General features: G+C 44.3%; 1 protein-coding gene across 1 annotated transcript in view; it reads left to right on the top strand.

The window, feature by feature from the left end:
- The window catches only part of LOC115167416 (multiple epidermal growth factor-like domains protein 11), a 268,878-nt gene that overhangs the window by 89,900 nt on the left and 151,478 nt on the right, over positions 1-27,500 (top strand). The window contains exons 6-8 of the mRNA XM_029721821.1: positions 15,847-15,854; positions 25,098-25,601; positions 25,669-26,292. Coding sequence (XP_029577681.1) covers positions 15,847-15,854; positions 25,098-25,601; positions 25,669-26,292 — 1,136 coding nt within the window. The remainder of the gene's footprint in view (positions 1-15,846; positions 15,855-25,097; positions 25,602-25,668; positions 26,293-27,500) is intronic.

Below are 27,500 nucleotides of genomic sequence, written 5' to 3'. Positions count from 1 at the left end.
CTCATTCTACAGTAGTTCACCTGGTCCTCTCTGATTTCTGATGTCTTATGACAGACTCATTCTGCAGTAGTTCACCTGGTCCTCTCTGATTTCTGATGTCTTATGACAGACTCATTCTGCAGTAGTTCACCTGGTCCTCTCTGATTTCTGATGTCTTATGACAGACTCATTCTACAGTAGTTCACCTGGTCCTCTCTGATTTCTGATGTCTTATGACAGACTCATTCTACAGTAGTTCACCTGGTCCTCTCTGATTTCTGATGTCTCATGACAGACTCATTCTACAGTAGTTCACCTGGTCCTCTCTGATTTCTGATGGCTTATGACAGACTCATTCTACACTAGTTCACCTGGTCCTCTCTGATTTCTGATGTCTTATGACAGACTCATTCTACACTAGTTCACCTGGTCCTCTCTGATTTCTGATGTCTTATGACAGACTCATTCTACAGTAGTTCACCTGGTCCTCTCTGATTTCTGATGTCTTATGACAGACTCATTCTACAGTAGTTCACCTGGTCCTCTCTGATTTCTGATGTCTTATGACAGACTCATTCTACAGTAGTTCACCTGGTCCTCTCTGATTTCTGATGTCTTATGACAGACTAATTCTACAGTAGTTCACCTGGTCCTCTCTGATTTCTGATGTTTTATGACAGACTCATTCTACAGTAGTTCACCTGGTCCTCTCTGATTTCTGATGTTTTATGACAGACTCATTCTACAGTAGTTCACCTGGTCCTCTCTGATTTCTGATGTCTTATGACAGACTCAATCTGCAGTAGTTCACCTGGTCCTCTCTGATTTCTGATGTCTTATGACAGACTCAATCTGCAGTAGTTCACCTGGTCATCTCTGATTTCTGTCTTATGACAGACTCATTCTACACTAGTTCACCTGTATTGTACCTGACCCAACATGTTTCGTCTGTCTTAGTCCCTTCAGAGTAATGTAATCTGACATGTGATGGATTCAGCCTGCTCAGCTGATTACAGAGTAATGTAATCAAACATGTGATGGATTCAGCCTGCTCAGCTGATTACAGAGTAATGTAATCAAACATGTGATGGATTCAGCCTGCTCAGCTGATTACAGAGTAATGTAATCTAACATGTGATGGATTCAGCCTGCTCAGCTGATTACAGAGTAATGTAATCTAACATGTGATGGATTCAGCCTGCTCAGCTGATTACAGATTAATGTAATCTATCATGTGATGGATTCAGCCTGCTCAGCTGATTACAGAGTAATGTAATCTGACATGTGATGGATTCAGCCTGCTCAGCTGATTACAGAGTAATGTAATCTAACATGTGATGGATTCAGCCTGCTCAGCTGATTACAGAGTAATGTAATCTAACGTGTGATGGATTCAGCATGCTCAGTTGATTACAGAGTAATGTAATCTAACGTGTGATGGATTCAGCCTGCTCAGCTGATTACAGAGTAATGTAATCTAACGTGTGATGGATTCAGCCTGCTCAGCTGATTACAGAGTAATGTAATCTAGCGTGTGATGGATTCAGCCTGCTCAGCTGATTACAGAGTATTGTAATCTAACGTGTGATGGATTCAGCCTGCTCAGCTGATTACAGAGTAATGTAATCTAACGTGTGATGGATTCAGCCTGCTCAGCTGATTACAGAGTAATGTAATCTAACGTGTGATGGATTCAGCCTGCTCAGCTGATTACAGAGTATTGTAATCTAACGTGTGATGGATTCAGCCTGCTCAGCTGATTACAGAGTAATGTAATCTAACGTGTGATGGATTCAGCCTGCTCAGCTGATTACAGAGTAATGTAATCTAACGTGTGATGGATTCAGCCTGCTCAGCTGATTACAGAGTAATCATTTGAGCATTTGTCATTAGTCATTTCCCAGTAAAAACATATTTGCTGCAAAGTTACCACAGTGAAAGTGATTACTGTAGGAGTGTTTCATTGACGTGTGTATACACACACACACACACACACACACACACACACACACACAGATTGTGCTACTGGGGAAATGAGGTGTTGGTCCATCGGTGGGGTTCCACAGAATGGGCTGCTGATGATGAGGACAGCCTACAACACAACATGAAGGGAGTAACACTGCTAATGACTAGTGATATGTTATTCCCTCTGAGTGTGTGTGTGTGTGTGTGTGTGTGTGTGTGTCCCTGCGTGCCTGTGTGTGTGTGAAAGTGTGAGGATAGGGGTAAAAGGGAATATGGGATTGTCCCTGGAGTGACATGGTAACTAGATTAGCTCTAGAATGGAAGTGTCCCCTGTCTTCATTCCCTAGTCCAGGAGGACTGCTGGAAATCATGAAACACTTTGTTGGTTTGCCAATCACCATAATCCGCTTCAGAAGAGAAGACACTAAGGAGGATGAGGAGGAGAAGGAGGAGGAGGAGGAGGAGGAGGAGAAGGAGGAGGAGGATGAGGAAGATGCAGAGGAGGAGGAGGAGAAGGAGGAGGATGAGGAAGAAGCAGAGGAGGAGGAGGAGAAGGAGGAGGATGAGGAGGAGAAGGAGGAAGAAGCAGAGGAGGAGGAGGAGAAGGAGGAGGAAGAAGCAGAGGAGGAGGAGGAGAAAGAAGAGGAGGAGGATGAGGAAGAAGCAGAGGAGGAGGAGGAGAAGGAGGAGGAAGAAGCAGAGGAGGAGGAGGAGAAAGAAGAGGAGGAGGATGAGGAAGAAGCAGAGGAGGAGGAGGAGAAGGAGGAGGAAGAAGCAGAGGAGGAGAAGGAAGAAGAGGAGGAGAAAGAGGAGGAGGAGGAGGATGAGGAGAAGGAGGAAGAAGAGGAGGAGGAGGAGCATAAATGCTACAGGAGATGTTTGAGGAAGTTCAAAAGGGACAGGAGAATGATATGACAGACTGTTGTCTACATGATATAAGGAAGTACCAGATAGAGATCAAACTGTTTTGACATTCCAGATTACCATATCGGGTAGTGGCCCAACGGTTTTCATTTTTCATGAGCGTTCTGCAGTAAAACCGTGAACTGAGAGCCAAGTCTCCAGTCCAACCTGCTTTCCTCCTTTGTATCTGTAGCCTGTGGACGTTAATCACCCCTCAATAATAGATCACATAGCGGCCTGGTTAAGGCTTACTGTCTGCTTCTGGTTCAGATCAGACGGAGAACACAAGCTGCCAAGCTGTCTGGTCCGTAAGGAGGAACAACTCTCTCTTATGTCACTGTTTTAATTAACCAGGTCACTGTCAAGCTCACACACACACAGACCATAACATGTATCAAAATCAACACACACACACACATTTACACTAAAGGTTGTTGGGTTTATTTGAATGGACAACCGTTAGCTACCAGGCCGGACTTCTGATATGAAGGTGTTCTAGAACTCCATTAGTTGACATGGGAACCAACATCCCAGCGCCCAGTCATCATCATCATCATCATACCGTCATTGCATGGTTTCCATCAACAAACTCAACAATCAACAAACTCATTTTGAAAGGTACGAAATCCATAGCCTTATATGTAAACAGGGTGACAGTGAGAAATTGACCAGACAGGAAGTTGACAATGGATTATTAACAAATTTCTTGTTAACAAACTATAGTTTTGGCAAGTCTGTTAGGACATCTACTTTGTGCATGACACTATAATCTTTTCCAACAATTGTTTACAGACAGATTATTTCACTTATAATTCACTGTATCACAATTCCAGTGGGTCAGAAGTTTACACTAAGTTGACTGTGCCTTTAAACAGCTTGGAATATTCCATAAAATGATGTCATGGCTTAAGAAGCTTCTGATAGGCTATTTGACATCATTTAAGTCAATTGGAGGTGTACCTGTGGATGTATTTCAAGGCCTACCTTCAAACTCAGTGACTCTTTGCTTGACATCATGGGAAAATCAAAATAAATCATCCAAGACCTCAGAAAAACATTGTAGACCTCCACAAGTCTGGTTCATCTTTGGGAGCAATTTCCAAACGCCTGAAGGTACCACGTTCATCTGTACAAACAATAGTACGCAAGTATAAACATCATGGGACCACGCAGCCGTCATACCGCTCAGGAAGGAGACGCGTTCTGTCTCCTAGAGATGAACGTACTTTGGTGCGAAAAGTGCAAATCAATCCCAGAAATACAGCAAAGGACCTTGTGAAGATGCTGGAGGAAACACGTACAAAAGTATCTATATCCACAGTAAAACGAGTCCTATATCGGCATAACCTGAAAGGCTGCTCAGCAAGGAAGAAGCTACTGCTCCAAAACTGCCATAAAAAGGCCAGACTACGGTTTACAACTGCAAATGGGGACAAAGATCATACTTTTTGGTGAAATGTTCTCTGGCCATAATGACCATCGTTATGTTTGGAGGAAAAAGGGGGAGGCTTGCAAGCCGAAGAACACCATCCCAACTAGGAAGCACGGCAGCATCACGTCGTGGGGGTGCTTTGCTGCAGGAGGGACTGGTGCACTTCACAAAAAAGATGGCATCATGAGAAAGGAAAATTAAGTGGATATATTGAAGCAACATCTCAAGACATCAGTCAGGAAGTTAAAGCTTAGTCGCAAATGGGCCTTCCAAATGTACAATGACCCCAAGCATACTTCCAAAGTTGTGGCAAAATGGCTTAAGGACAACAAAGTCAAGGTATTGGAGTTGCCATGACAAAGCCCTGACCTCAATTCTATAGAAAATTTGTGGGCAGAACTGAAAAAAAACGTGTGCCTGCAAGGAGGCCTACAAACCTGACTCAGTTACACCAGCTCTGTCAGGAGGAATGGGCCAACATTCACCCAATTTATTGTGGGAAGCTTGTGGAGGCCTACCTGAAACATTTGACCCTAGTTAAACAATTTAAAGGCAATGCTGCCAAATACTAATTGAGTGTATGTAAACTTCTGACCCACTGGGAATGTGATGAAAGAAATAAAAGCTATAATGAATCATTCTCTCTACTATTATTCTGACATTTCACATTCTTAAAATAAAGTGGTGATCCTAACTGACCTAAGACAGGACATTTTTACTAGGATTAAATGTCAGGCATTGTGTAATACTGAGTTTAAATGTATTTGGCTAAGGTGTATGTAATCTTCCGACTTCAAATGTATATTATAGGTACTTAGTTTTATTAGTTGTATTAGTATTAGTATTAGTCGTGAAGAGGGGCACGACAAACCTTTTCCCCCTCAGGAGACTGAAAAGATTTGGCATGGGTCCTCAGATCCGCAAAAGGTTCTACAGCTGCACCATCGAGAGCATCCTGACTGGTTGCATCACTTCCAGCAACTGTTCGGCCTCCGACTGCAAGGCACTACAGAGGGTAGTGCGTACGGCCCAGTACATTACTGGGGCCAAGCTTCCTGCCATCCAGGGCCTCTATACCAGGCGGTGTCAGAGGAAGGCCCTAAAAATTGTCAAAGACTCCAGCCACCCTAGTCATAGACTGTTCTCTCTGCTACCGCATGGCAAGCGGTACCGGAGCGCCACATCTAGGTCCAAGCGGCTTCTAAACAGCGTCTACCCCCGAGCCATAAGACTCCTGAACATCTAATCAAATGGCCACCCAGACTATTTGCATCCCCCCCTATTTTACACCTCTGCTACTCTGTGTTGTTGTCATCTATACATAGTCACTTTAGTAACTCTTCCTACATGTACATATTACCTCAACTAACCGGTGACCCAGCACATTGACTCTGTTCCGCTATTGTTATTTTACTGTTGCTCTTTAATTATTTGTTACTTTTATTTCTTATTCTTATTCGTATTATTATATACATTTTTTTTAACTGCATTGTTGGTTAGAGGGTCATAAGTAAGCATGTTATTCGGCGCATGTGTCTAATACGATTTGATTAGTTATTGTCGCAGTAATGTTATTAGTTGTATTAGTAGTTGTGGCAGTAGTTTTATTAGTTGTATTAGTAGTTGTAGCAGTATTTTTAGTTGTAGTTGTAGAAGTAGTTTTAGTTGTATTAGTAGCAGTAGTTTTAGTTGTATTAGTAGGTGTAGCAGTAGTTTTAGTTGTATTAGTAGTTGTAGCAGTAGTTTTAGTTGTATTAGTAGTTGTGGCAGTAGTTTTAGTTGTATTAGTAGTTGTAGCTGTACTTTTAGTTGTAGTTGTAGCAGTAGTTTTAGTTGTATTAGTAGGTGTAGCAGTAGTTTTAGTTGTATTAGTAGTTGTAGCAGTAGTTTTAGTTGTATTAGTAGTTGTGGCAGTAGTTTTATTAGTTGTATTAGTAGTTGTAGCAGTAGTTTTAGTTGTATTAGTAGTTGTGGCAGTAGTTTTATTAGTTGTATTAGTAGTTGTAGCAGTAGTTTTATTAGTTGTATTAGTAGTTGTAGCAGTAGTTTTAGTTGTATTAGTAGTTGTAGCAGTAGTTTTAGTTGTATTAGTAGTTGTAGCAGTAGTTTTAGTTGTATTAGTAGTTGTAGCAGTAGTTTTAGTTGTATTAGTAGTTGTAGCAGTAGTTTTAGTTGTATTAGTAGTTGTACCAGTAGTTTTATTAGTTGTACCAGTAGTTTTATTAGTTGTATTAGTAGTTGTGGCAGTAGTTTTATTAGTTGTATTAGTAGTTGTAGCAGTAGTTTTATTAGTTGTATTAGTAGTTGTAGCAGTAGTTTTAGTTGTATTAGTAGTTGTAGCTGTCACGGTTGTCGTCGGTGAAGGAGGACCAAAACGCAGCAGGTACGTGTATGCTCATTTTGAGATTTATTAACTTTCCAAAATGAATACAAAAATAACAAACCACGAGAATGAACGAACAACCAACAAACAGTCTGGCAAAGCCTAAGGCTCAACACAGAACAATCACCCACAAATACCAAACACAAACACACCCTACTATATGGGACTCTCAATCAAAGGCAGATAGACAACACCTGCCTTCAACTGAGAGTCCCAACCCCAATTAACCAAACATAGACATACATTCACTAGACTCCACATAGAAATACCTAAACATAAACCAACACCCGGAATTACTAAAACAAACACACTTTTAACAAAACACACCACCCTGAACCACATAAAACAAATACCCTCTGTCACGCCCTGACCAAACTACAAAACAATTAACCTTATATACTGGCCAGGACGTGACAGTACCCCCCCCCTTAAAGGTGCAGACCCCGGAAGCACCTTAACAAAAAAAAAATACCCAAAATAAAAATTCCCCCTTTCTAAAGGGAGGGAAGGGAGGGTGGCTGCTGTCAACGACGGCACTGTGCTACAACCCCCCTCCCCAACCCACCTATTTTTGGAGGTGGCTCCGGCTCAGGCCGTTCCAGGCTGTCTGGGCAGTCTGGCAGCTCGGGACAGTCTGGGCAGTCTGGCAGCTCGGGACAGTCTGGGCAGTCTGGCAGCTCGGGACAGTCTGGGCAGTCTGGGCAGTCTGGCAGCTCGGGACAGTCTGGGCAGTCTGGCAGCTCGGGACAGTCTGGGCAGTCTGGCAACTCGGGACAGTCTGGCAACTCGGGACAGTCTGGCCACTCGGGACAGTCTGGCCACTCGGGACAGTCTGGACAGTCTGGCCACTCGGGGCAGTCTGGCCACTCGGGGCAGTCTGGCCACTCGGGGCAGTCTGGCCACTCGGGGCAGTCTGGCCACTCGGGGCAGTCTGGGCAGTCTGGGCAGTCTGGGCAGTCTGGGCAGTCTGGGCAGTTCAGCGCAGTCTGGCCACTCCGGCAGTTCAGCGCAGTCTGGCCACTCCGGCAGTTCAGCGCAGTCTGGCCACTCCGGCAGTTCAGCGCAGTCTGGCCACTCCGGCAGTTCAGCGCAGTCTGGCCACTCCGGCAGTTCAGCGCAGTCTGACCACTCCGGCAGTTCAGCGCAGTCTGACCACTCCGGCGACTGTTGACTGGCGGGCAGCTCCGACGACTGTTGACTGGCGGGCAGCTCCGACGACTGTTGACTGGCGGGCAGCTCCGACGACTGTTGACTGGCTGGCAGCTCCGACGACTGTTGACTGGCGGGCAGCTCCGACGACTGTTGACTGGCGGGCAGCTCCGACGACTGTTGACTGGCGGGGCTGGGTTTACGCACTTGCCGTTTAGTGCGGGAACAGGACGAGTCGGACTGGGTGGACGCACTTCCGGGTCCGCACGAGAGACAGGAGCTGGAAACCCAGGGCTATGGAGGCGCACAGTCGGTCTAGATCTTACCTCCTGCACAACCCGCCTTGGCTGGATGGAACTAGTAGCCCTGTACGAGCGGAGTGCTCATACAGGGCAGACTGGGCTGTGCAGGGGCCTGATGGTAGCCGTGCGTAGAGCGGGAGTTGGGTAGCCTGGTCCTCGGAGGCGTACCGGCGACCAGATGCGCTGCGCAGGCATCCTCCTACCAGGCTGGATGCCCGCTCTAGCACGGCACCTACGAGGGGCTGGAATAACTCGCACCGGACTGTGCGTGCGTATGGGTGAGAGTGCGCTTCTCAGCAAAACATGGCGCTCCCCACCTCATACGCTCCTCCATATAACCACGGGTAGCTGGCTTCCGGCTCTTCCTTCGCCTAGCCAAACTACCCGTGTGCCCCCCCAAAAAAAATTATTGGGGGTGCCTCTCGTGCTTCTCCCTCAGCGCGTCTCTGGCCTCGTACCATCGCCTCTCCGCCTTGGCTGCCTCAATTTCCCACTGCGGGCGCTGATAATCCCCAGCCTGATGCCAAGGTCCGGCCCCGTCCAGAATTTCTTCCCAAGTCCACTTCTCCCGCCAGTCCAACTCGAACTCCGTCTGCTCCTTCCTCTGCTGCTTGGTCCTTTGGTGGTGGGTGATTCTGTCACGGTTGTCGTCGGTGAAGGAGGACCAAAACGCAGCAGGTACGTGTATGCTCATTTTGAGATTTATTAACTTTCCAAAATGAATACAAAAATAACAAACCACGAGAATGAACGAACAACCAACAAACAGTCTGGCAAAGCCTAAGGCTCAACACAGAACAAATACCAAACACAAACACACCCTACTATATGGGACTCTCAATCAAAGGCAGATAGACAACACCTGCCTTCAACTGAGAGTCCCAACCCCAATTAACCAAACATAGACATACATTCACTAGACTCCACATAGAAATACCTAAACATAAACCAACACCCGGAATTACTAAAACAAACACCCTTTTAACAAAACACACCACCCTGAACCACATAAAACAAATACGCTCTGTCACGCCCTGACCAAACTACAAAACAATTAACCTTATATACTGGCCAGGACGTGACAGTAGCAGTAGTTTTATTAGTTGTATTAGTAGTTGTACCAGTAGTTTTAGTTGTATTAGTAGTTGTAGCAGTAGTTTTAGTTGTATTAGTAGTTGTAGCAGTAGTTTTAGTTGTATTAGTAGTTGTAGCAGTAGTTTTAGTTGTATTAGTAGTTGTAGCAGTAGTTTTAGTTGTATTAGTAGTTGTAGCAGTAGTTTTAGTTGTATTAGTAGTTGTAGCAGTAGTTTTAGTTGTATTAGTAGTTGTAGCAGTAGTTTTAGTTGTATTAGTAGTTGTAGCAGTAGTTTTAGTTGTATTAGTAGTTGTAGCAGTAGTTTTAGTTGTATTAGTAGGTTGGTGTGGTTTCTACTCCATATTATAGGAGGTTGGTGTGGTTTCTACTCCATATTATAGGAGGTTGGTGTGGTTTCTACTCCATATTATAGGAGGTTGGTGTGGTTTCTACTCCATATTATAGGAGGTTGGTGTGGTTTCTACTCCATATTATAGGTTGGTGTGGTTTCTACTCCATATTATAGGTTGGTGTGGTTTCTACTCCATATTATAGGAGGTTGGGTGGTTCTACTCCATTAGTATAGGAGGTTGGTGTGGTTTCTATTCCATATTATAGGTTGGTGTGGTTTCTATTCCATATTATAGGAGGTTGGTGTGGTTTCTACTCCATATTATAGGAGGTTGGTGTGGTTTCTACTCCATATTATAGGTTGGTGTGGTTTCTACTCCATATTATAGGTTGGTGTGGTTTCTATTCCATATTATAGGAGGTTGGTGTGGTTTCTACTCCATATTATAGGAGGTTGGTGTGGTTTATATTCCATATTATAGGAGGTTGGTGTGGTTTCTACTCCATATTATAGGTTGGTGTGGTTTCTACTCCATATTATAGGAGGTTGGTGTGGTTTCTACTCCATATTATAGGTTGGTGTGGTTTCTATTCCATATTATAGGAGGTTGGTGTGGTTTCTACTCCATATTATAGGTTGGTGTGGTTTCTACTCCATATTATAGGAGGTTGGTGTGGTTTCTACTCCATATTATAGGTTGGTGTGGTTTCTACTCCATATTATAGGAGGTTGGTGTGGTTTCTACTCCATATTATAGGAGGTTGGTGTGGTTTCTACTCCATATTATAGGTTGGTGTGGTTTCTACTCCATATTATAGGAGGTTGGTGTGGTTTCTACTCCATATTATAGGAGGTTGGTGTGGTTTCTACTCCATATTATAGGAGGTTGGTGTGGTTTCTACTCCATATTATAGGTTGGTGTGGTTTCTACTCCATATTATAGGAGGTTGGTGTGGTTTCTACTCCATATTATAGGAGGTTGGTGTGGTTTCTACTCCATATTATAGGAGGTTGGTGTGGTTTCTACTCCATATTATAGGAGGTTGGTGTGGTTTCTACTCCATATTATAGGAGGTTGGTGTGGTTTCTACTCCATATTATAGGTTGGTGTGGTTTCTACTCCATATTATAGGAGATTGGTGTGGTTTCTACTCCATATTATAGGAGGTTGGTGTGGTTTCTACTCCATATTATAGGTTGGTGTGGTTTCTACTCCATATTATAGGAGGTTGGTGTGGTTTCTACTCCATATTATAGGTTGGTGTGGTTTCTACTCCATATTATAGGAGGTTGGTGTGGTTTCTACTCCATATTATAGGAGGTTGGTGTGGTTTCTACTCCATATTATAGGAGGTTGGTGTGGTTTCTACTCCATATTATAGGAGGTTGGTGTGGTTTCTACTCCATATTATAGGAGGTTGGTGTGGTTTCTACTCCATATTATAGGAGGTTGGTGTGGTTTCTACTCCATATTATAAGAGGTTGGTGTGGTTTCTACTCCATATTATAGGTTGGTGTGGTTTCTACTCCATATTATAGGAGATTGGTGTGGTTTCTACTCCATATTATAGGAGGTTGGTGGGGTTTCTACTCCATATTATAGGAGGTTGGTGTGGTTTCTACTCCATATTATAGGAGGTTGGTGTGGTTTCTATTCCATATTATAGGTTGGTGTGGTTTCTACTCCATATTATAGGTTGGTGTGGTTTCTACTCCATATTATAGGAGGTTGGTGTGGTTTCTACTCCATATTATAGGTTGGTGTGGTTTCTACTCCATATTATAGGTCGGTGTGGTTTCTACTCCATATTATAGGTTGGTGTGGTTTCTATTCCATATTATAGGAGGTTGGTGTGGTTTCTACTCCATATTATAGGAGGTTGGTGTGGTTTCTACTCCATATTATAGGAGGTTGGTGTGGTTTCTACTCCATATTATAGGAGGTTGGTGTGGTTTCTACTCCATATTATAGGAGGTTGGTGTGGTTTCTACTCCATATTATAGGTTGGTGTGGTTTCTACTCCATATTATAGGAGGTTGGTGTGGTTTCTACTCCATATTATAGGAGGTTGGTGTGGTTTCTATTCCATATTATAGGAGGTTGGTGTGGTTTCTACTCCATATTATAGGTTGGTGTGGTTTCTACTCCATATTATAGGAGGTTGGTGTGGTTTTCTACTCCATATTATAGGCGGTTGGTGTGGTTTCTACTCCATATTATAGGAGGTTGGTGTGGTTTCTACTCCATATTATAGGAGGTTGGTGTGGTTTCTACTCCATATTATAGGAGGTTGGTGTGGTTTCTACTCCATATTATAGGAGGTTGGTGTGGTTTCTACTCCATATTATAGGAGGTTGGTGTGGTTTCTACTCCATATTATAGGAGGTTGGTGTGGTTTCTACTCCATATTATAGGAGGTTGGTGTGGTTTCTATTCCATATTATAGGAGGTTGGTGGGGTTTCTACTCCATATTATAGGTCGGTGTGGTTTCTACTCCATATTATAGGAGGTTGGTGTGGTTTCTACTCCATATTATAGGTTGGTGTGGTTTCTACTCCATATTATAGGAGGTTGGTGTGGTTTCTACTCCATATTATAGGTTGGTGTGGTTTCTACTCCATATTATAGGAGGTTGGTGTGGTTTCTACTCCATATTATAGGAGGTTGGTGTGGTTTCTACTCCATATTATAGGAGGTTGGTGTGGTTTCTATTCCATATTATAGGTAGGTGTGGTTTCTATTCCATATTATAGGAGGTTGGTGTGGTTTCTACTCCATATTATAGGAGGTTGGTGTGGTTTCTACTCCATATTATAGGTTGGTGTGGTTTCTACTCCATATTATAGGTTGGTGTTGTTTCTACTCCATATTATAGGTTGGTGTGGTTTCTACTCCATATTATAGGAGCTTGGTGTGGTTTCTACTCCATATTATAGGAGGTTGGTGTGGTTTCTACTCCATATTATAGGTTGGTGTGGTTTCTACTCTATATTATAGGAGGTTGGTGTGGTTTCTACTCCATATTATAGGAGGTTGGTGTGGTTTCTATTCCATATTATAGGAGGTTGGTGTGGTTTCTACTCCATATTATTATAGGTTGGTGTGGTTTCTATTCCATATTATAGGAGGTTGGTGTGGTTTCTACTCCATATTATAGGAGATTGGTGTGGTTTCTATTCCATATTATAGGAGGTTGGTGTGGTTTCTACTCCATATTATAGGTTGGTGTGGTTTCTACTCCATATTATAGGAGGTTGGTGTGGTTTCTACTCCATATTATAGGTTGGTGTGGTTTCTACTCCATATTATAGGAGGTTGGTGTGGTTTCTACTCCATATTATTGGAGGTTGGTGTGGTTTCTACTCCATATTATAGGAGGTTGGTGTGGTTTCTACTCCATATTATAGGTAGGTGTGGTTTCTACTCCATATTATAGGAGGTTGGTGTGGTTTCTACTCCATATTATAGGAGGTTGGTGTGGTTTCTACTCCATATTATTGGAGGTTGGTGTGGTTTCTACTCCATATTATAGGAGGTTGGTGTGGTTTCTACTCCATATTATAGGAGGTTGGTGTGGTTTCTACTCCATATTATAGGAGGTTGGTGTGGTTTCTACTCCATATTATAGGAGGTTGGTGTGGTTTCTACTCCATATTATAGGAGGTTGGTGTGGTTTCTACTCCATATTATAGGAGGTTGGTGTGGTTTCTACTCCATATTATAGGTCGGTGTGGTTTCTACTCCATATTATAGGTTGGTGTGGTTTCTACTCCATATTATAGGAGGTTGGTGTGGTTTCTACTCCATATTATAGGTTGGTGTGGTTTCTACTCCATATTATAGGTCGGTGTGGTTTCTACTCCATATTATAGGTTGGTGTGGTTTCTACTCCATATTATAGGAGGTTGGTGTGGTTTCTACTCCATATTATAGGAGGTTGGTGTGGTTTCTACTCCATATTATAGGTTGGTGTGGTTTCTACTCCATATTATAGGAGGTTGGTGTGGTTTCTACTCCATATTATAGGAGGTTGGTGTGGTTTCTACTCCATATTATAGGAGGTTGGTGTGGTTTCTACTCCATATTATAGGTTGGTGTGGTTTCTACTCCATATTATAGGAGGTTGGTGTGGTTTCTATTCCATATTATAGGAGGTTGGTGTGGTTTCTACTCCATATTATAGGAGGTTGGTGTGGTTTCTACTCCATATTATAGGAGGTTGGTGTGGTTTCTACTCCATATTATAGGAGGTTGGTGTGGTTTCTACTCCATATTATAGGAGGTTGGTGTGGTTTCTACTCCATATTATAGGTCGGTGTGGTTTCTACTCCATATTATAGGTTGGTGTGGTTTCTACTCCATATTATAGGAGGTTGGTGTGGTTTCTACTCCATATTATAGGTTGGTGTGGTTTCTACTCCATATTATAGGTCGGTGTGGTTTCTACTCCATATTATAGGTTGGTGTGGTTTCTACTCCATATTATAGGAGGTTGGTGTGGTTTCTACTCCATATTATAGGAGGTTGGTGTGGTTTCTACTCCATATTATAGGTTGGTGTGGTTTCTACTCCATATTATAGGAGGTTGGTGTGGTTTCTACTCCATATTATAGGAGGTTGGTGTGGTTTCTACTCCATATTATAGGAGGTTGGTGTGGTTTCTACTCCATATTATAGGTTGGTGTGGTTTCTACTCCATATTATAGGAGGTTGGTGTGGTTTCTATTCCATATTATAGGAGGTTGGTGTGGTTTCTACTCCATATTATAGGAGGTTGGTGTGGTTTCTACTCCATATTATAGGAGGTTGGTGTGGTTTCTACTCCATATTATAGGAGGTTGGTGTGGTTTCTACTCCATATTATAGGAGGTTGGTGTGGTTTCTACTCCATATTATAGGAGGTTGGTGTGGTTTCTACTCCATATTATAGGAGGTTGGTGTGGTTTCTACTCCATATTATAGGAGGTTGGTGTGGTTTTTATTTTCATTTGCCTTTTCTTGGGCAAATTTAGTGGGCAGCTACGGTGGGTGTCTTTTAGGACCCATATTTCCTGTTGCAACGTTCAGTGGACACCCCCATAGGTGTCTTTAAGAGTCCCTGTGAAAACCCTGCATGTGTTGATTCCTGTTATTTCCCCCTTCTGTTTGAACAACAATTGTTTGTTTCTTGTTGGGGAACTTAACAAAATGGGCAATATGTGCACGCACGAACAAAAGTAGTGCACTATGTAGGGAGTAGAGTGCCGTATGGGATTCATGTCTCTGTGAATTGTGTTACTAAGTCCTAAACCCAGCTCCCTGCTGGGTGGTACAAATCTGCCCTGCTGGCCTCCATCCCTAGAGGGGAAATCTCTTCAAGGTATGTAATGTTGGAGGGGCTTGTACTGACACATTATAGATGTTCTCTCTATCTCTGTCTCTCTCTCTCTGTCCCTCTCTCTCTCTGTCCCTCTCTCTCTCTGTCCCTCTCTCTCTCTGTCCCTCTCTCTCTCTGTCCCTCCCTCTCTCTCTCTCTCTCTCTCTCTCCCCCATCTTCTCTCTCTCTTTCTCTCTCTTTCTCCCTCTCTGCCCCCCCCTCTCTCTCTCTAGCTCTCTCTTTCTCTCTCTCTCTGTCCCTCTCTCTCTCTGTCCCTCTCTCTCTCTGTCCCTCTCTCTCTCTGTCCCTCTCTCTCTGTCCCTCCCTCTCTCTCTCTCTCTCTCTCTCCCCCCATCTTCTCTTTCTCTTTCTCTCTCTTTCTCTCTCTCTTGCTCTCTCCCTCCATCCCTTTGAATCTGTCTTCCTCCTTATCTCTTGGTGCCACTCTTCTCCTCTATAAAGTCCATCCAGACCATCACACAGTAGGAAGCCCCTCTCAGCTCTCCATCGTTATTTCTCTGTCTTCCCCTCCTTCTGTGTGTGAGTTTTATCTCTGCTGTTTAGCTGTTCCTGTGAGTTTTATCTCTGCTGTTTAGCTGTTCCTGTGAGTTTTATCTCTGCTGTTTAGCTGTTCCTGTGAGTTTTATCTCTGCTGTTTAGCTGTTCCTGTGAGTTTTATCTCTGCTGTTTAGCTGTTCCTGTGAGTTTTCTCTCTGCTGTTTAGCTGTTCCTGTGAGTTTTATCTCTGCTGTTTAGCTGTTCCTGTGAGTTTTATCTCTGCTGTTTAGCTGTTCCTGTGAGTTTTATCTCTGTTGTTTAGCTGTTCCTGTGAGTTTTATCTCTGTTGTTTAGCTGTTCCTGTGAGTTTTATCTCTGCTGTTTAGCTGTTCCTGTGAGTTTTATCTCTGTTGTTTAGCTGTTCCTGTGAGTTTTATCTCTGTTGTTTAGCTGTTCCTGTGAGTTTTATCTCTGCTGTTTAGCTATTCCTGTGAGTTGTATCTCTGTTGTTTAGCTGTTCCTGTGAGTTTTATCTGTGCTGTTTAGCTGTTCCTGTGAGTTTTATCTCTGCTGTTTAGCTGTTCCTGTGAGTTTTATCTCTGCTGTTTAGCTGTTCCTGTGAGTGCAGTGTTCTCTCTCTCTCTCTCTCTCTTTCTCTCTCTCTCTCTCTCTTTCTACATCCCTCTCTCCCTTTCCTTCTACCCACACATGAAAAACACTGTGTCTTCCACCATCACGGATTGGCTATTCTACATGTTCAATTGTCTGAGAAGAACATCTCCTTTCAGCCCACAACATTAGGAGGCCATGTAGCTTCCATCAGTGGTTCAGTGGGTGTTAGACATTAGGAGAACACATTAACAACATTCTCCATTCACTTTGATGGATTAACCAAGTAGGGACAGAAAGGGAATTAAAATGGTGTTTTGTTTGAAATGGCTTTTTGGAAGTTCTTCTTCTCAGTGTTAGTCACCATGACGACAATGACTCATAGTGACAGAGGGTCAAGAAGCCAATGGATTAATAATGGTAGTGAACACCCTTCATCCTCTCTGTTGATGGACAGGACATTGTATTCTAAATCAGTGCTTTTACAACTTTTGTTTCTGAATACAAATGACATTTTGCAACGTCTTGTGCAAGTGATTATTAGACTGAGGCTTCCCAAGTATCCCCTGTGGATAGGTCAGGGAATTCAGAGCTTGACGAACAGTAAGCCAGTTCTGTTGGTTCTATACATAGTAATAATAAGAACACATCTCTGTTGGTAATATCCTCCTCATGGTGTGGTGTGATATCCTGTCTGTGTTCACCTGGGTTAAACCACAACACTTTGTCAGAACACCATAGAGATTTCACCCTCAGCTGCCCACTCTCAATGTCCTTTGGTTACTGAACCCCCAGTCTCCTTTTACTCTGCCTGGAGTACCCCCTCATACCGCCCAGAGGTTCTAATAGTCCAGGTTGGACCCCCTCATACCGCCCAGAGGTTCTAATAGTCCAGGTTGGACCCCCTCATACCGCCCAGAGGTTCTAATAGTCCAGGTTGGACCCCCTCATACCGCCCAGAGGTTCTAATAGTCCAGGTTGGACCCCCTGTGGATAGGTCAGGTTCCCCCAGGGGTTCTAATAGTCCAGGTTGGACCCCCTGTTGATAGGTCAGGTTCCCCCAGGGGTTCTAATAGTCCAAGTTGGACCCCCTGTTGATAGGCCAGGTTCCCCCAGGGGTTCTAGTAGTCCAGGTTGTACCCCCTGTTGATAGGTCAGGTTCCCCGAGGGGTTCTAATAGTCCAGGTTGAACCCCCTGTTGATAGGTCAGGTTCCCCCAGGGGTTCTAATAGTCCAGGTTGGACCCCCTGTGGATAGGTCAGGTTCCCCCAGGGGTTGTAATAGTCCAGGTTGGACCCCCTGTTGATAGGTCAGGTTCCCCCAGGGGTTCTAGTAGTCCAGGTTGGACCCCCTGTTGATAGGTCAGGTTCCCCCAGGGGTTCTAATAGTCCAAGTTGGACCCCTGTTGATAGGTCAGGTTCCCCCAGGGGTTCTAGTAGTCCAGGTTGGACCCCCTGTGGATAGGCCAGGTTCCCCCAGGGGTTCTAGTAGTCCAGGTTGGACCCCGTGTGGATAGGCCAGGTTCCCCCAGGGGTTCTAATAGTCCAGGTTGGACCCCGTGTGGATAGGTCAGGTTCCCCCAGGGGTTCTAATAGTCCAGGTTGGACCCCCTGTTGATTGGCCAGGTTCCCCCAGGGGTTCAAATAGTCCAGGTTGGACCCCCTGTTGATTGGCCAGGTTCCCCCAGGGGTTCTAATAGTCCAGGTTGGACCCCCTGTTGATAGGTCAGGTTCCCCCCGGGGTTCTAATAGTCCAGGTTGGATCCCCTGTGGATAGGCCAGGTTCCCCCATGGGTTCTAATAGTCCAGGTTGAACCCCCTGTTGATAGGTCAGGTTCCCCCAGGGGTTCTAATAGTCCAGGTTGGACCCCCTGTGGATAGGCCAGGTTCCCCCAGGGGTTCTAATAGTCCAGGTTGGACCCCCTGTTGATAGGCCAGGTACCCCCAGGGGTTCTAATGGTCCAGGTTGGACCCCCTGTGGATAGGTCAGGTTCCCCCAGGGGTTCTAGTAGTCCAGGTTGAGAACCACTGATGTTTTACAGCTCTGTTGATAATCTCCTCATCGTGTTGTATGACCTCCTGGGGTGTTGTGATAAATCCTCATCGTGCTGTATGACCTCCTGGGGTGTTGATAATCTCCTCATAGTGTTGTATGACCTCCTGGGGTGTTGATAATCTCCTCATCGTGTTGTATGACCTCCTGGGGTGTTGATAATCTCCACATTGTGTTGTATGACCTCCTGGGGTGTTGTGATAACTCCTCATTGTGTTGTATGACCTCCTGGGGTGTTGATAAACTCCTCATTGTGTTGTATGACCTCCTGGGGTGTTGTGATAACTCCTCATTGTGTTGTATGACCTCCTGGGGTGTTGATAAACTCCTCATTGTGTTGTATGACCTCCTGGGGTGTTGTGATAACTCCTCATTGTGTTGTATGACCTCCTGGGGTGTTGTGATAACTCCTCATTGTGTTGTATGACCTCCTGGGGTGTTGTGATAACTCCTCATTGTGCTGTATGACCTCTTGGGGTGTTGTGATAAATCCTCATCCTGCTGTATGACCTCCTGGTGTGTTGTGATAAATCCTCATCGTGCTGTATGACCTCCTGGGGTGTTGTGATAACTCCTCATTGTGCTGTTAGACCTCCTGGGATGTTGTGATAACTCCTCATTGTGTTGTATGACCTCCTGGGGTGTTGTGATAACTCCTCATTGTGCTGTTAGACCTCCTGGGATGTTGTGATAACTCCTCATTGTGTTGTATGACCTCTTGGGGTGTTGATAATCTCCACATTGTGTTGTATGACCTCCTGGTGACCTTACTTAGCCAGCCTACTTTGACCTCACAGGACCATATGAACATCACCCGTGGACCAGTTGCAATCCCAGCATGTGGTTCAAGGTCATGTCACTGGGGGCCACTTATTACCCACAATCCTTTGAGCAAAGTTGACCTCGGGTGGGGTCAGAAGAGTAAGACACATGTCCTTCTTGATTTCCTTCCTGAATGAGAGGATTAGACACGCAGAGAAACAAGTGTTTACGCTCTCTTTATTCCCTGCCGTCTTCCCCAGTAATCCCCCCCAGTGAAAGAGAAGAGGAGCAGAGAGAATAGAGGAGAGAGATGCATGTCTGAGAGGCAGTTACAGGGACTTTATTTAATTTACGCCATGCAGCACTTCAGCAGCAACAAACACAGTTCCACTTGTCTTACAAGGTGATTAGTTGGACGTTAATTGGTTGAACAAATCACCGGCGGTAACGACTTGTGTTGTCTGAGGGAGGAGGGAGGGAGGAGGGAGAAGGAGGAGGGAGAAAGGAAGGAGGAGGGAGAGGGGAGGAGGGAGGGAGGGAGGGAGGAGGAGGGAGAAGGGAGGGAAGAAGGGAGGGAAGATGGGAGGAGGGAGGGAGGGAGGAGGAGGGAGAGGGGAGGAGGGAGGGAGGGAGGAAGGAGGAGGGAGAAGGGAGGAAAGAAGGGAGGGCGGAGGGAGGAAGGAGGAGGGAGAAGGAAGGGAAGAAGGGAGGGAGGGGAGGAGGGAGGGAGGGAGGAGGGAGAAGGAAGCGAAGAAGGGAGAGAGGAGGGGAGGAGGGGAGGAAGGAGGAGGGGAAGAGGGAGGAGGGAAGGAAGGAGGAGGGGAAGAGGGAGGAGGAGGTTAATGAGGCCTAGCGTGCTGGTGTTCCACGTGACCAATCCCAACGCTCCCCATTAGCACTGTGCTCGTTAGCATAGTGGCTAAGCTAATACCTGTGGCTTATGCTAGACAGACACACACACACACAAACGTTAGGTAAGTGATAGTGTAGGTATAACCCAGACAGTCTTTAGTCCTTCAGTGTGTTGTCCTGAGCCCATCCAGAAGCAGAATGGGTTTTATGATCAGCTATAACATTTATTACCCCACAAGGTGGAGGTATAACCAGAACTAAAGTTATACTGTCACTTATATTAGGAATATGATTCAGCTGGTCTGTGGAGAGAGGAGAGTGGATTTATGTGGAGAGTTATATAATTAGAGAGACAAAGAGACATTTTTATTTATTTTTATTATACCTTTATTTAACTAGGCAAGTCAGTTAAGAACATATTCTTTTTTACAATGACGGCCTACCAAAAGGCCTCCTGCAGGGACGGGGGCCTGGGATTAAAAATGAAAAATATAGGACAAAACACACGAGAGAGACACCACAACACAACATAAAGAGACACCTAAGACAACAACATAAAGAGACACCTAAGACAACAACGTAGCATGGCAGCAACACCACATAACAACAACATGGTATCATTACAAAACATGGTACAAACCTTATTGGACACAGACAACAGCACAAAGGTAGAGACAACAATACAACACACGAAGCAGCCACAACTGTCAATAAGATTGTCCATGATTGAGTCTTTGAATGAAGAGATGGAGATAAAACTGTCCAGTTTGAGTGTTTGTTGCAGCTCGTTCCAGTCGCTAGCTGCAGCGAACTGAAAAGAGGAGCGACCCAGGGATGTGTGTGCTTTGAGGACTTTTAACAGAATGTGACTGGCAGAACAGGTGTTGTATGTGGAGGATGAGGGCTGCAGTAGATATCTCAGATAGGGGGGAGTGAGGCCTAAGAGGGTTTTATAAATAAGCATCAACCAGTGGGTCTTGTGTCGGGTATAAAGAGATGGACAGTTTACAGAGGAGTATAGAGTGGAGTGACGTGTCCTGTAAGAAGCATTAGTGGCAAATCTGGTGGCCGAATGGTAAAGAACATCTAGCCGCTCGAGTGCACCCTTACCTGCCGATCTATAGATTACGTCTCCGTAGTCTAGCATGGGTAGGATGGTCATCTGAATCAGGGTTCGTTTGGCAGCTGGGGTGAATACAACTCATATTTACGTTTATTAATTTCCCCTTTTGTTCTGTAACTATTGGCCATAATATGACATTTGTAATGTCTCTATTCCTTTGAAACTTTTGTGAGTGTAATGTTTACTGTTCATTTTTTATTGTTAATTTCACTTTTGTTCATTATCTATTTCACTTGCTTTCACTTGTAAACATGTGTTTCCCATGCCGATAAAGCACCTTGAAATGTATTTCATTGAGAGAGACAGAGAGAGAGAGATAGAGACAGACAGACAGACAGACAGACAGACAGACAGACAGACAGACAGACAGACAGACAGACAGACAGACAGACAGACAGACAGACAGACAGACACGTGTGTGTGTGTGTCTATAGAGACAGTGTATATGTGTGTGTGTCTATAGAGACAGTGTATATGTGTGTGTGTCTATAGAGACAGTGTATATGTGTGTGTCTATAGAGACAGTGTATATGTGTGTGTCTATAGAGACAGTGTCTATAGAGACAGTGTATATGTGTGTGTCTATAGAGACAGTGTCTATAGAGACAGTGTATATGTGTGTGTCTATAGAGACAGTGTCTATAGAGACAGTGTATATGTGTGTGTCTATAGAGACAGTGTATATGTGTGTCTATAGAGACAGTGTATATAGGGACAGTGTATATGTGTGTCTATAGAGACAGTGTATATAGAGACAGTGTATATGTGTGTGTCTATAGAGACAGTGTATATGTGTGTCTATAGAGACAGTGTATATAGAGACAGTGTATATGTATGTGTCTATAGAGACAGTGTATATGTGTGTGTCTATAGAGACAGTGTATATGTGTGTGTGTCTATAGAGACAGTGTATATGTGTGTGTGTGTCTATAGAGACAGTGTACATCATATTTTCTTGATATTTGGGTTTTGTGCCAACTTGTTCTTGCTGTATACGTTGATGCTCTGTTGTCCTTGATGTGTTCAGTGGGAGCATTAGCAGTCACATCCAAGGCTACACACACACACACACACACACACACACACACACACACACACACACACACACACACACACACACACACACACACACACACACACACACACACACACACACACACACACACACATATTAGCAGTCACATCCAAGGCTGTACACACACCTTCTTGCAGTCTCCTGGTGTTTAACCCCACACTTCATTTAAGCTCCTCAGTAATTACATCGATTGTCCTGACACACACACACACACACACACACACACACACACACACACACACTGCTGACGAATGAACTCCTCAGCCCTGTCAAGTCCAATGAACCCCTACAGCAGCATCAACGTAGCTCTGTGTTTGCTGAGAATTAAGTCACAAAACTAACTTTTAATCAAATCTCAGTGAAGCCCTTGAGAGTTAGTTTGATGTAGTCCACTGTTTGGGTTAGTGGTGTCCATCCACAGTGATTCTATCTGAGAGTTAGTTTGACGTAGTCCACTGTTTGGGTTAGTGGTGTCCATCCACAGTGATTCTATCTGAGAGTTAGTTTGATGTAGTCCACTGTTTGGGTTAGTGGTGTCCATCCACAGTGATTCTATCTGAGAGTTAGTTTGATGTAGTCCACTGTTTGGGTTAGTGGTGTCCATCCTCAGTGATTCTATCTGAGAGTTAGTTTGATGTAGTCCAAGGTTTGGGTTAGTGGTGTCCATCCACAGTGATTCTATCTGAGAGTTAGTTTGACGTAGTCCACGGTTTGGGTTAGTGCTGTTCAACCCTAATCAACAGGGTGCTGTTCAACCCTAATCAACAGGGTGCTGTTCAACCCTAATCGACAGGGTGCTGTTCAACCCTAATCGACAGGGTGCTGTCCAACCCTAATCAACAGGGTGCTGTTCAACCCTAATCAACAGGGTGCTGTCCAACCCTAATCAACAGGGTTGCTGTACAACTCTAATCAACAGGGTGCTGTTCAAACCTAATCAACAGGGTGCTGTCCAACCCTAATCAACAGGGTTGCTGTACAACTCTAATCAACAGGGTGCTGTTCAAACCTAATCAACAGGGTGCTGTTCAAACCTAATCAACAGGGTGCTATTCAATCAAAGTCTGTATCTGAGCGTTTCCGGTGTGAAATTGGAATCCCCGTTGTGAACAGTCCTAGCATCAGCCCTATGAAACGAGAGTTAAGACAGAGTTCAGAGTTAGCTCATTAGAATAACTATATTTATCTCAGTCTGATTGAATACATCTTCAGTTTCTTCTGAGCATCTTTCTGTCAGCATCATACAAACATAACTGACATCTTACAATTAGTGTTTGTAGACATTGGTTAGTGTTTGTAGACATTGGTTAGTGTTTCTAGACATTGGTTAGTGTTTCTAGACATTGGTTAGTGTTTGTAGACATTGGTTAGTGTTTGTAGACATTGGTTAGTGTTTGTAGACATTGGTTAGTGTTTCTAGACATTGGTTAGTGTTTGTAAACATTGGTTAGTGTTTCTAGACATTGGTTAGTGTTTTGTAGACATTGGTTAGTGTTTTGTAGACATTGGTTAGTGTTTCTAGACATTGGTTAGTGTTTGTAGACATTGGTTAGTGTTTTGTAGACATTGGTTAGTGTTTCTAGACATTGGTTAGTGTTTGTAGACATTGGTTAGTGTTTCTAGACATTGGTTAGTGTTTGTAGACATTGGTTAGTGTTTGTAGACATTGGTTAGTGTTTGTAGACATTGGTTAGTGTTTCTAGACATTGGTTAGTGTTTCTAGACATTGGTTAGTGTTTCTAGACATTGGTTAGTGTTTGTAGACATTGGTTAGTGTTTGTAGACATTGGTTAGTGTTTTGTAGACATTGGTTAGTGTTTGTAGACATTGGTTAGTGTTTGTAGACATTGGTTAGTGTTTGTAGACATTGGTTAGTGTTTGTAGACATTGGTTAGTGTTTTGTAGACATTGGTTAGTGTTTGTAGACATTGGTTAGTGTTTTGTAGACATTGGTTAGTGTTTGTAGACATTGGTTAGTGTTTTGTAGACATTGGTTAGTGTTTGTAGACATTGGTTAGTGTTTGTAGACATATATATCCATTCACATTAATACAACTGACTGGATGGGAATAAGCGAATCAATATGGTGTCCACATCTCCTGAAGTTATGGGTAAGCATTTTCCTCTCCAACTCTTCCACTGTCTCTCCAGACATGCAATCATACCTTCCTTCTGAGGTAGCGAGAGAGAGAGAGAGTGAGAGAGGGAGAGAGATATATATATATATAGAGAGAGAGTAGTTGATCAGAGCAATAGGGAGAGAAAGGGAGAGGGGGAGAGAAAGAGAGAGAGAGAGAGAGAAAGGTAGGGAAGTGCCTCCTCAACTCATTTGAAACTTCCTGATTACCTATTTCCCTCTTAATGACAACCAGGCTTCATGACAAATAACCCATTAAGACTTTAAAACAACTCTCTCTCTCTTTTATTCTCTCTCCCTCTTTGTCTTTCACTCTCTTCCTCCAGCCCTCCCTCCTATCTCCATCCCTCCTTCTCTCTCTCCATCCCTCCCCCGCTCTCTCTCCATCTCGATCTGTTTCTCTGCGCCCTGATTCATTTCCAAGTGGCTTATTTATAGTCTTTCACTGCCTGTCAGATGGAGAGAGACGGACAAGAATTCCTCTCCTCTCTGCCTGGCCAATAACATTGACTTCACTGTGACTTTGAACAATCTCCAGGAATAATTCATATAGAGTCCACTCCCTATCTGTCCTGTTTAAGTCTGCACTTAGGAGTCGTCTCTCTCTATCCCCCTCGCTCTCCATGGACTTCATTCAGAGTCATTATAACTCCAGGGTTTCTTGACCTCTCTCTGAGGGGCTCTTTGGGAGGAGGGGACAGAGTGGAAGTCATAAAGAGATGATGTCATAAAGAGACTGAGGGGTGAGAGGAGGGCAGACACGAGGTGGGACTGTAATACATGCATTTCCATGAAAATGGACAAAAGAGTATAATATCGTATCATAATCTTTCTCAGGTACCGAGGATTCCTTTCTTCTGCAGTGACCTTGTGGGGAGGAATTCTCAGTACCTGAGAATTATTACAATACTGTAACCTCTGGTTACATGGATCAGACTTCTCTATAGATGTAGGATCTTCATTTGAGCCAGGAGAATAATCCTGCGGCAATAGGACATAATAATAACAATGGACATTTTTGTAAGGGGTTGATATTCTCATCAACAAAATAAGTGATCAAATTAAGATCCTACATCTGTATGTGTTCTCAGCCCCTTCATATGACCCAGAGTGTAGAACTAACCCAGGATGCTGGACCAGACTTCTCCATGTGTTCTCAGCTCCTTCATATAACCCAGAGTGTAGTACTAACCCAGGATGCTGGACCAGACTTCTCCATGTGTTCTCAGCTCCTTCATATGACCCAGAGTGTAGTACTAACCCAGGATGCTGGACCAGACTTCTCCATGTGTTCTCAGCCCCTTCATATAACCCAGAGTGTAGTACTAACCCAGGATGCTGGACCAGACTTCTCCATGTGTTCTCAGCTCCTTCATATAACCCAGAGTGTAGAACTAACCCAGGATGCTGGACCAGACTTCTCCATGTGTTCTCAGCCCCTTCATATAACCCAGAGTGTAGTACTAACCCAGGATGCTGGACCAGACTTCTCCATGTGTTCTCAGCCCCTTCATATAACCCAGAGTGTAGTACTAACCCAGGATGCTGGACCAGACTTCTCCATGTGTTCTCAGCCCCTTCATATGACCCAGAGTGTAGTACTAACCCAGGATGCTGGACCAGACTTCTCCATGTGTTCTCAGCCCCTTCATATAACCCCAGAGTGTAGTACTAACCCAGGATGCTGGACCAGACTTCTCCATGTGTTCTCAGCCCCTTCATATGACCCAGAGTGTAGTACTAACCCAGGATGCTGGACCAGACTTCTCCATGTGTTCTCAGCCCCTTCATATGACCCAGAGTGTAGTACTAACCCAGGATGCTGGACCAGACTTCTCCATGTGTTCTCAGCCCCTTCATATAACCCAGAGTGTAGTACTAACCCAGGATGCTGGACCAGACTTCTCCATGTGTTCTCAGCCCCTTCATATAACCCAGAGTGTAGTACTAACCCAGGATGCTGGACCAGACTTCTCCATGTGTTCTCAGCCCCTTCATATAACCCAGAGTGTAGTACTAACCCAGGATGCTGGACCAGACTTCTCCATGTGTTCTCAGCCCCTTCATATAACCCAGAGTGTAGTACTAACCCAGGATGCTGGACCAGACTTCTCCATGTGTTCTCAGCCCCTTCATATAACCCAGAGTGTAGTACTAACCCAGGATGCTGGACCAGACTTCTCCATGTGTTCTCAGCCCCTTCATATAACCCAGAGTGTAGTACTAACCCAGGATGCTGGACCAGACTTCTCCATGTGTTCTCAGCCCCTTCATATGACCCAGAGTGTAGTACTAACCCAGGATGCTGGACAACATGTCCTATAGTCTTCTGCTTAGAAGTGTTTATATTGCATAGACATTGCCTGTCTGAGTTCTCAGCAGTTAGATATTTGTTTTATATATGCATCTTGGTCATGTTTATGGCATCATCTGGCAGTGGCACTGGTGTGATGAAGTTTAACTTGACTCTTGACTCAAAATGGACCTATAGGCTCCTCTACCCCCATTCAAAATGGACCTATAGGCTCCTCTCCTCTCCATACAAAATGGACCTATAGGCTCCTCTCCTCTCCATACAAAATGGACCTATAGGCTCCTCTCCTCTCCATACAAAATGGACCTATAGGCTCCTCTCCTCTCCATACAAAATGGACCTATAGGCTCCTCTCCTCTCCATACAAAATGGACCTATAGGCTCCTCTCCTCTCCATACAAAATGGACCTATAGGCTCCTCTCCTCTCCATACAAAATGGACCTATAGGCTCCTCTCCTCTCCATACAAAATGGACCTATAGGCTCCTCTCCTCTCCATACAAAATGGACCTATAGGCTCCTCTCCTCCCCATACAAATGGACCTATAGGCTCCTCTCCTCTCCATACAAAATGGACCTATAGGCTCCTCTCCTCTCCATACAAAATGGACCTATAGGCTCCTCTCCTCTCCATACAAAATGGACCTATAGGCTCTTCTCCTCTCCATACAAAATGGACCTATAGGCTCCTCTCCTCTCCATACAAAATGGACCTATAGGCTCCTCTCCTCTCCATACAAAATGGACCTATAGGCTCCTCTTCTCTCCATACAAAATGGACCTATAGGCTCCTCTCCTCTCCATACAAAATGGACCTATAGGCTCCTCTCCTCTCCATACACCCAGCCTCCTCCATATAACTCTCTGTGTTGCAGTGGGAGAAGAGGACTGGAGCCCAGGACATCCAACTGAACCCTGACCCCTGACCAAACGGACTGAGAGGCTTCTAAAGGATCCTCTCTATACACTCAGTAGTGCTAATATACACTGAGTGAACAAAACATTAAGAACACCTTTCCACGTCATAGACTGACCAGGTGAATCCAGGTGAAAGCTATGATCCCTTATTGATGCCACCTAAATCAACTTAAATCAACTTCAATCAGTGTAGATCAAGGGGAGGAGACAGGTTAAGGAAGGATGTTTCAGCCTTGAAGCAATTGAGACATGGATTGTGTAT

The sequence above is a fragment of the Salmo trutta genome, chromosome 29, assembly GCF_901001165.1.
Source record: "Salmo trutta chromosome 29, fSalTru1.1, whole genome shotgun sequence".
In the NCBI taxonomy this organism is placed as follows: Eukaryota; Metazoa; Chordata; class Actinopteri; order Salmoniformes; family Salmonidae; genus Salmo; species Salmo trutta.
The sequence above is the reverse complement of the archived record's forward strand: the minus strand, read 5'-3'. Positions and strand labels throughout refer to the sequence as shown.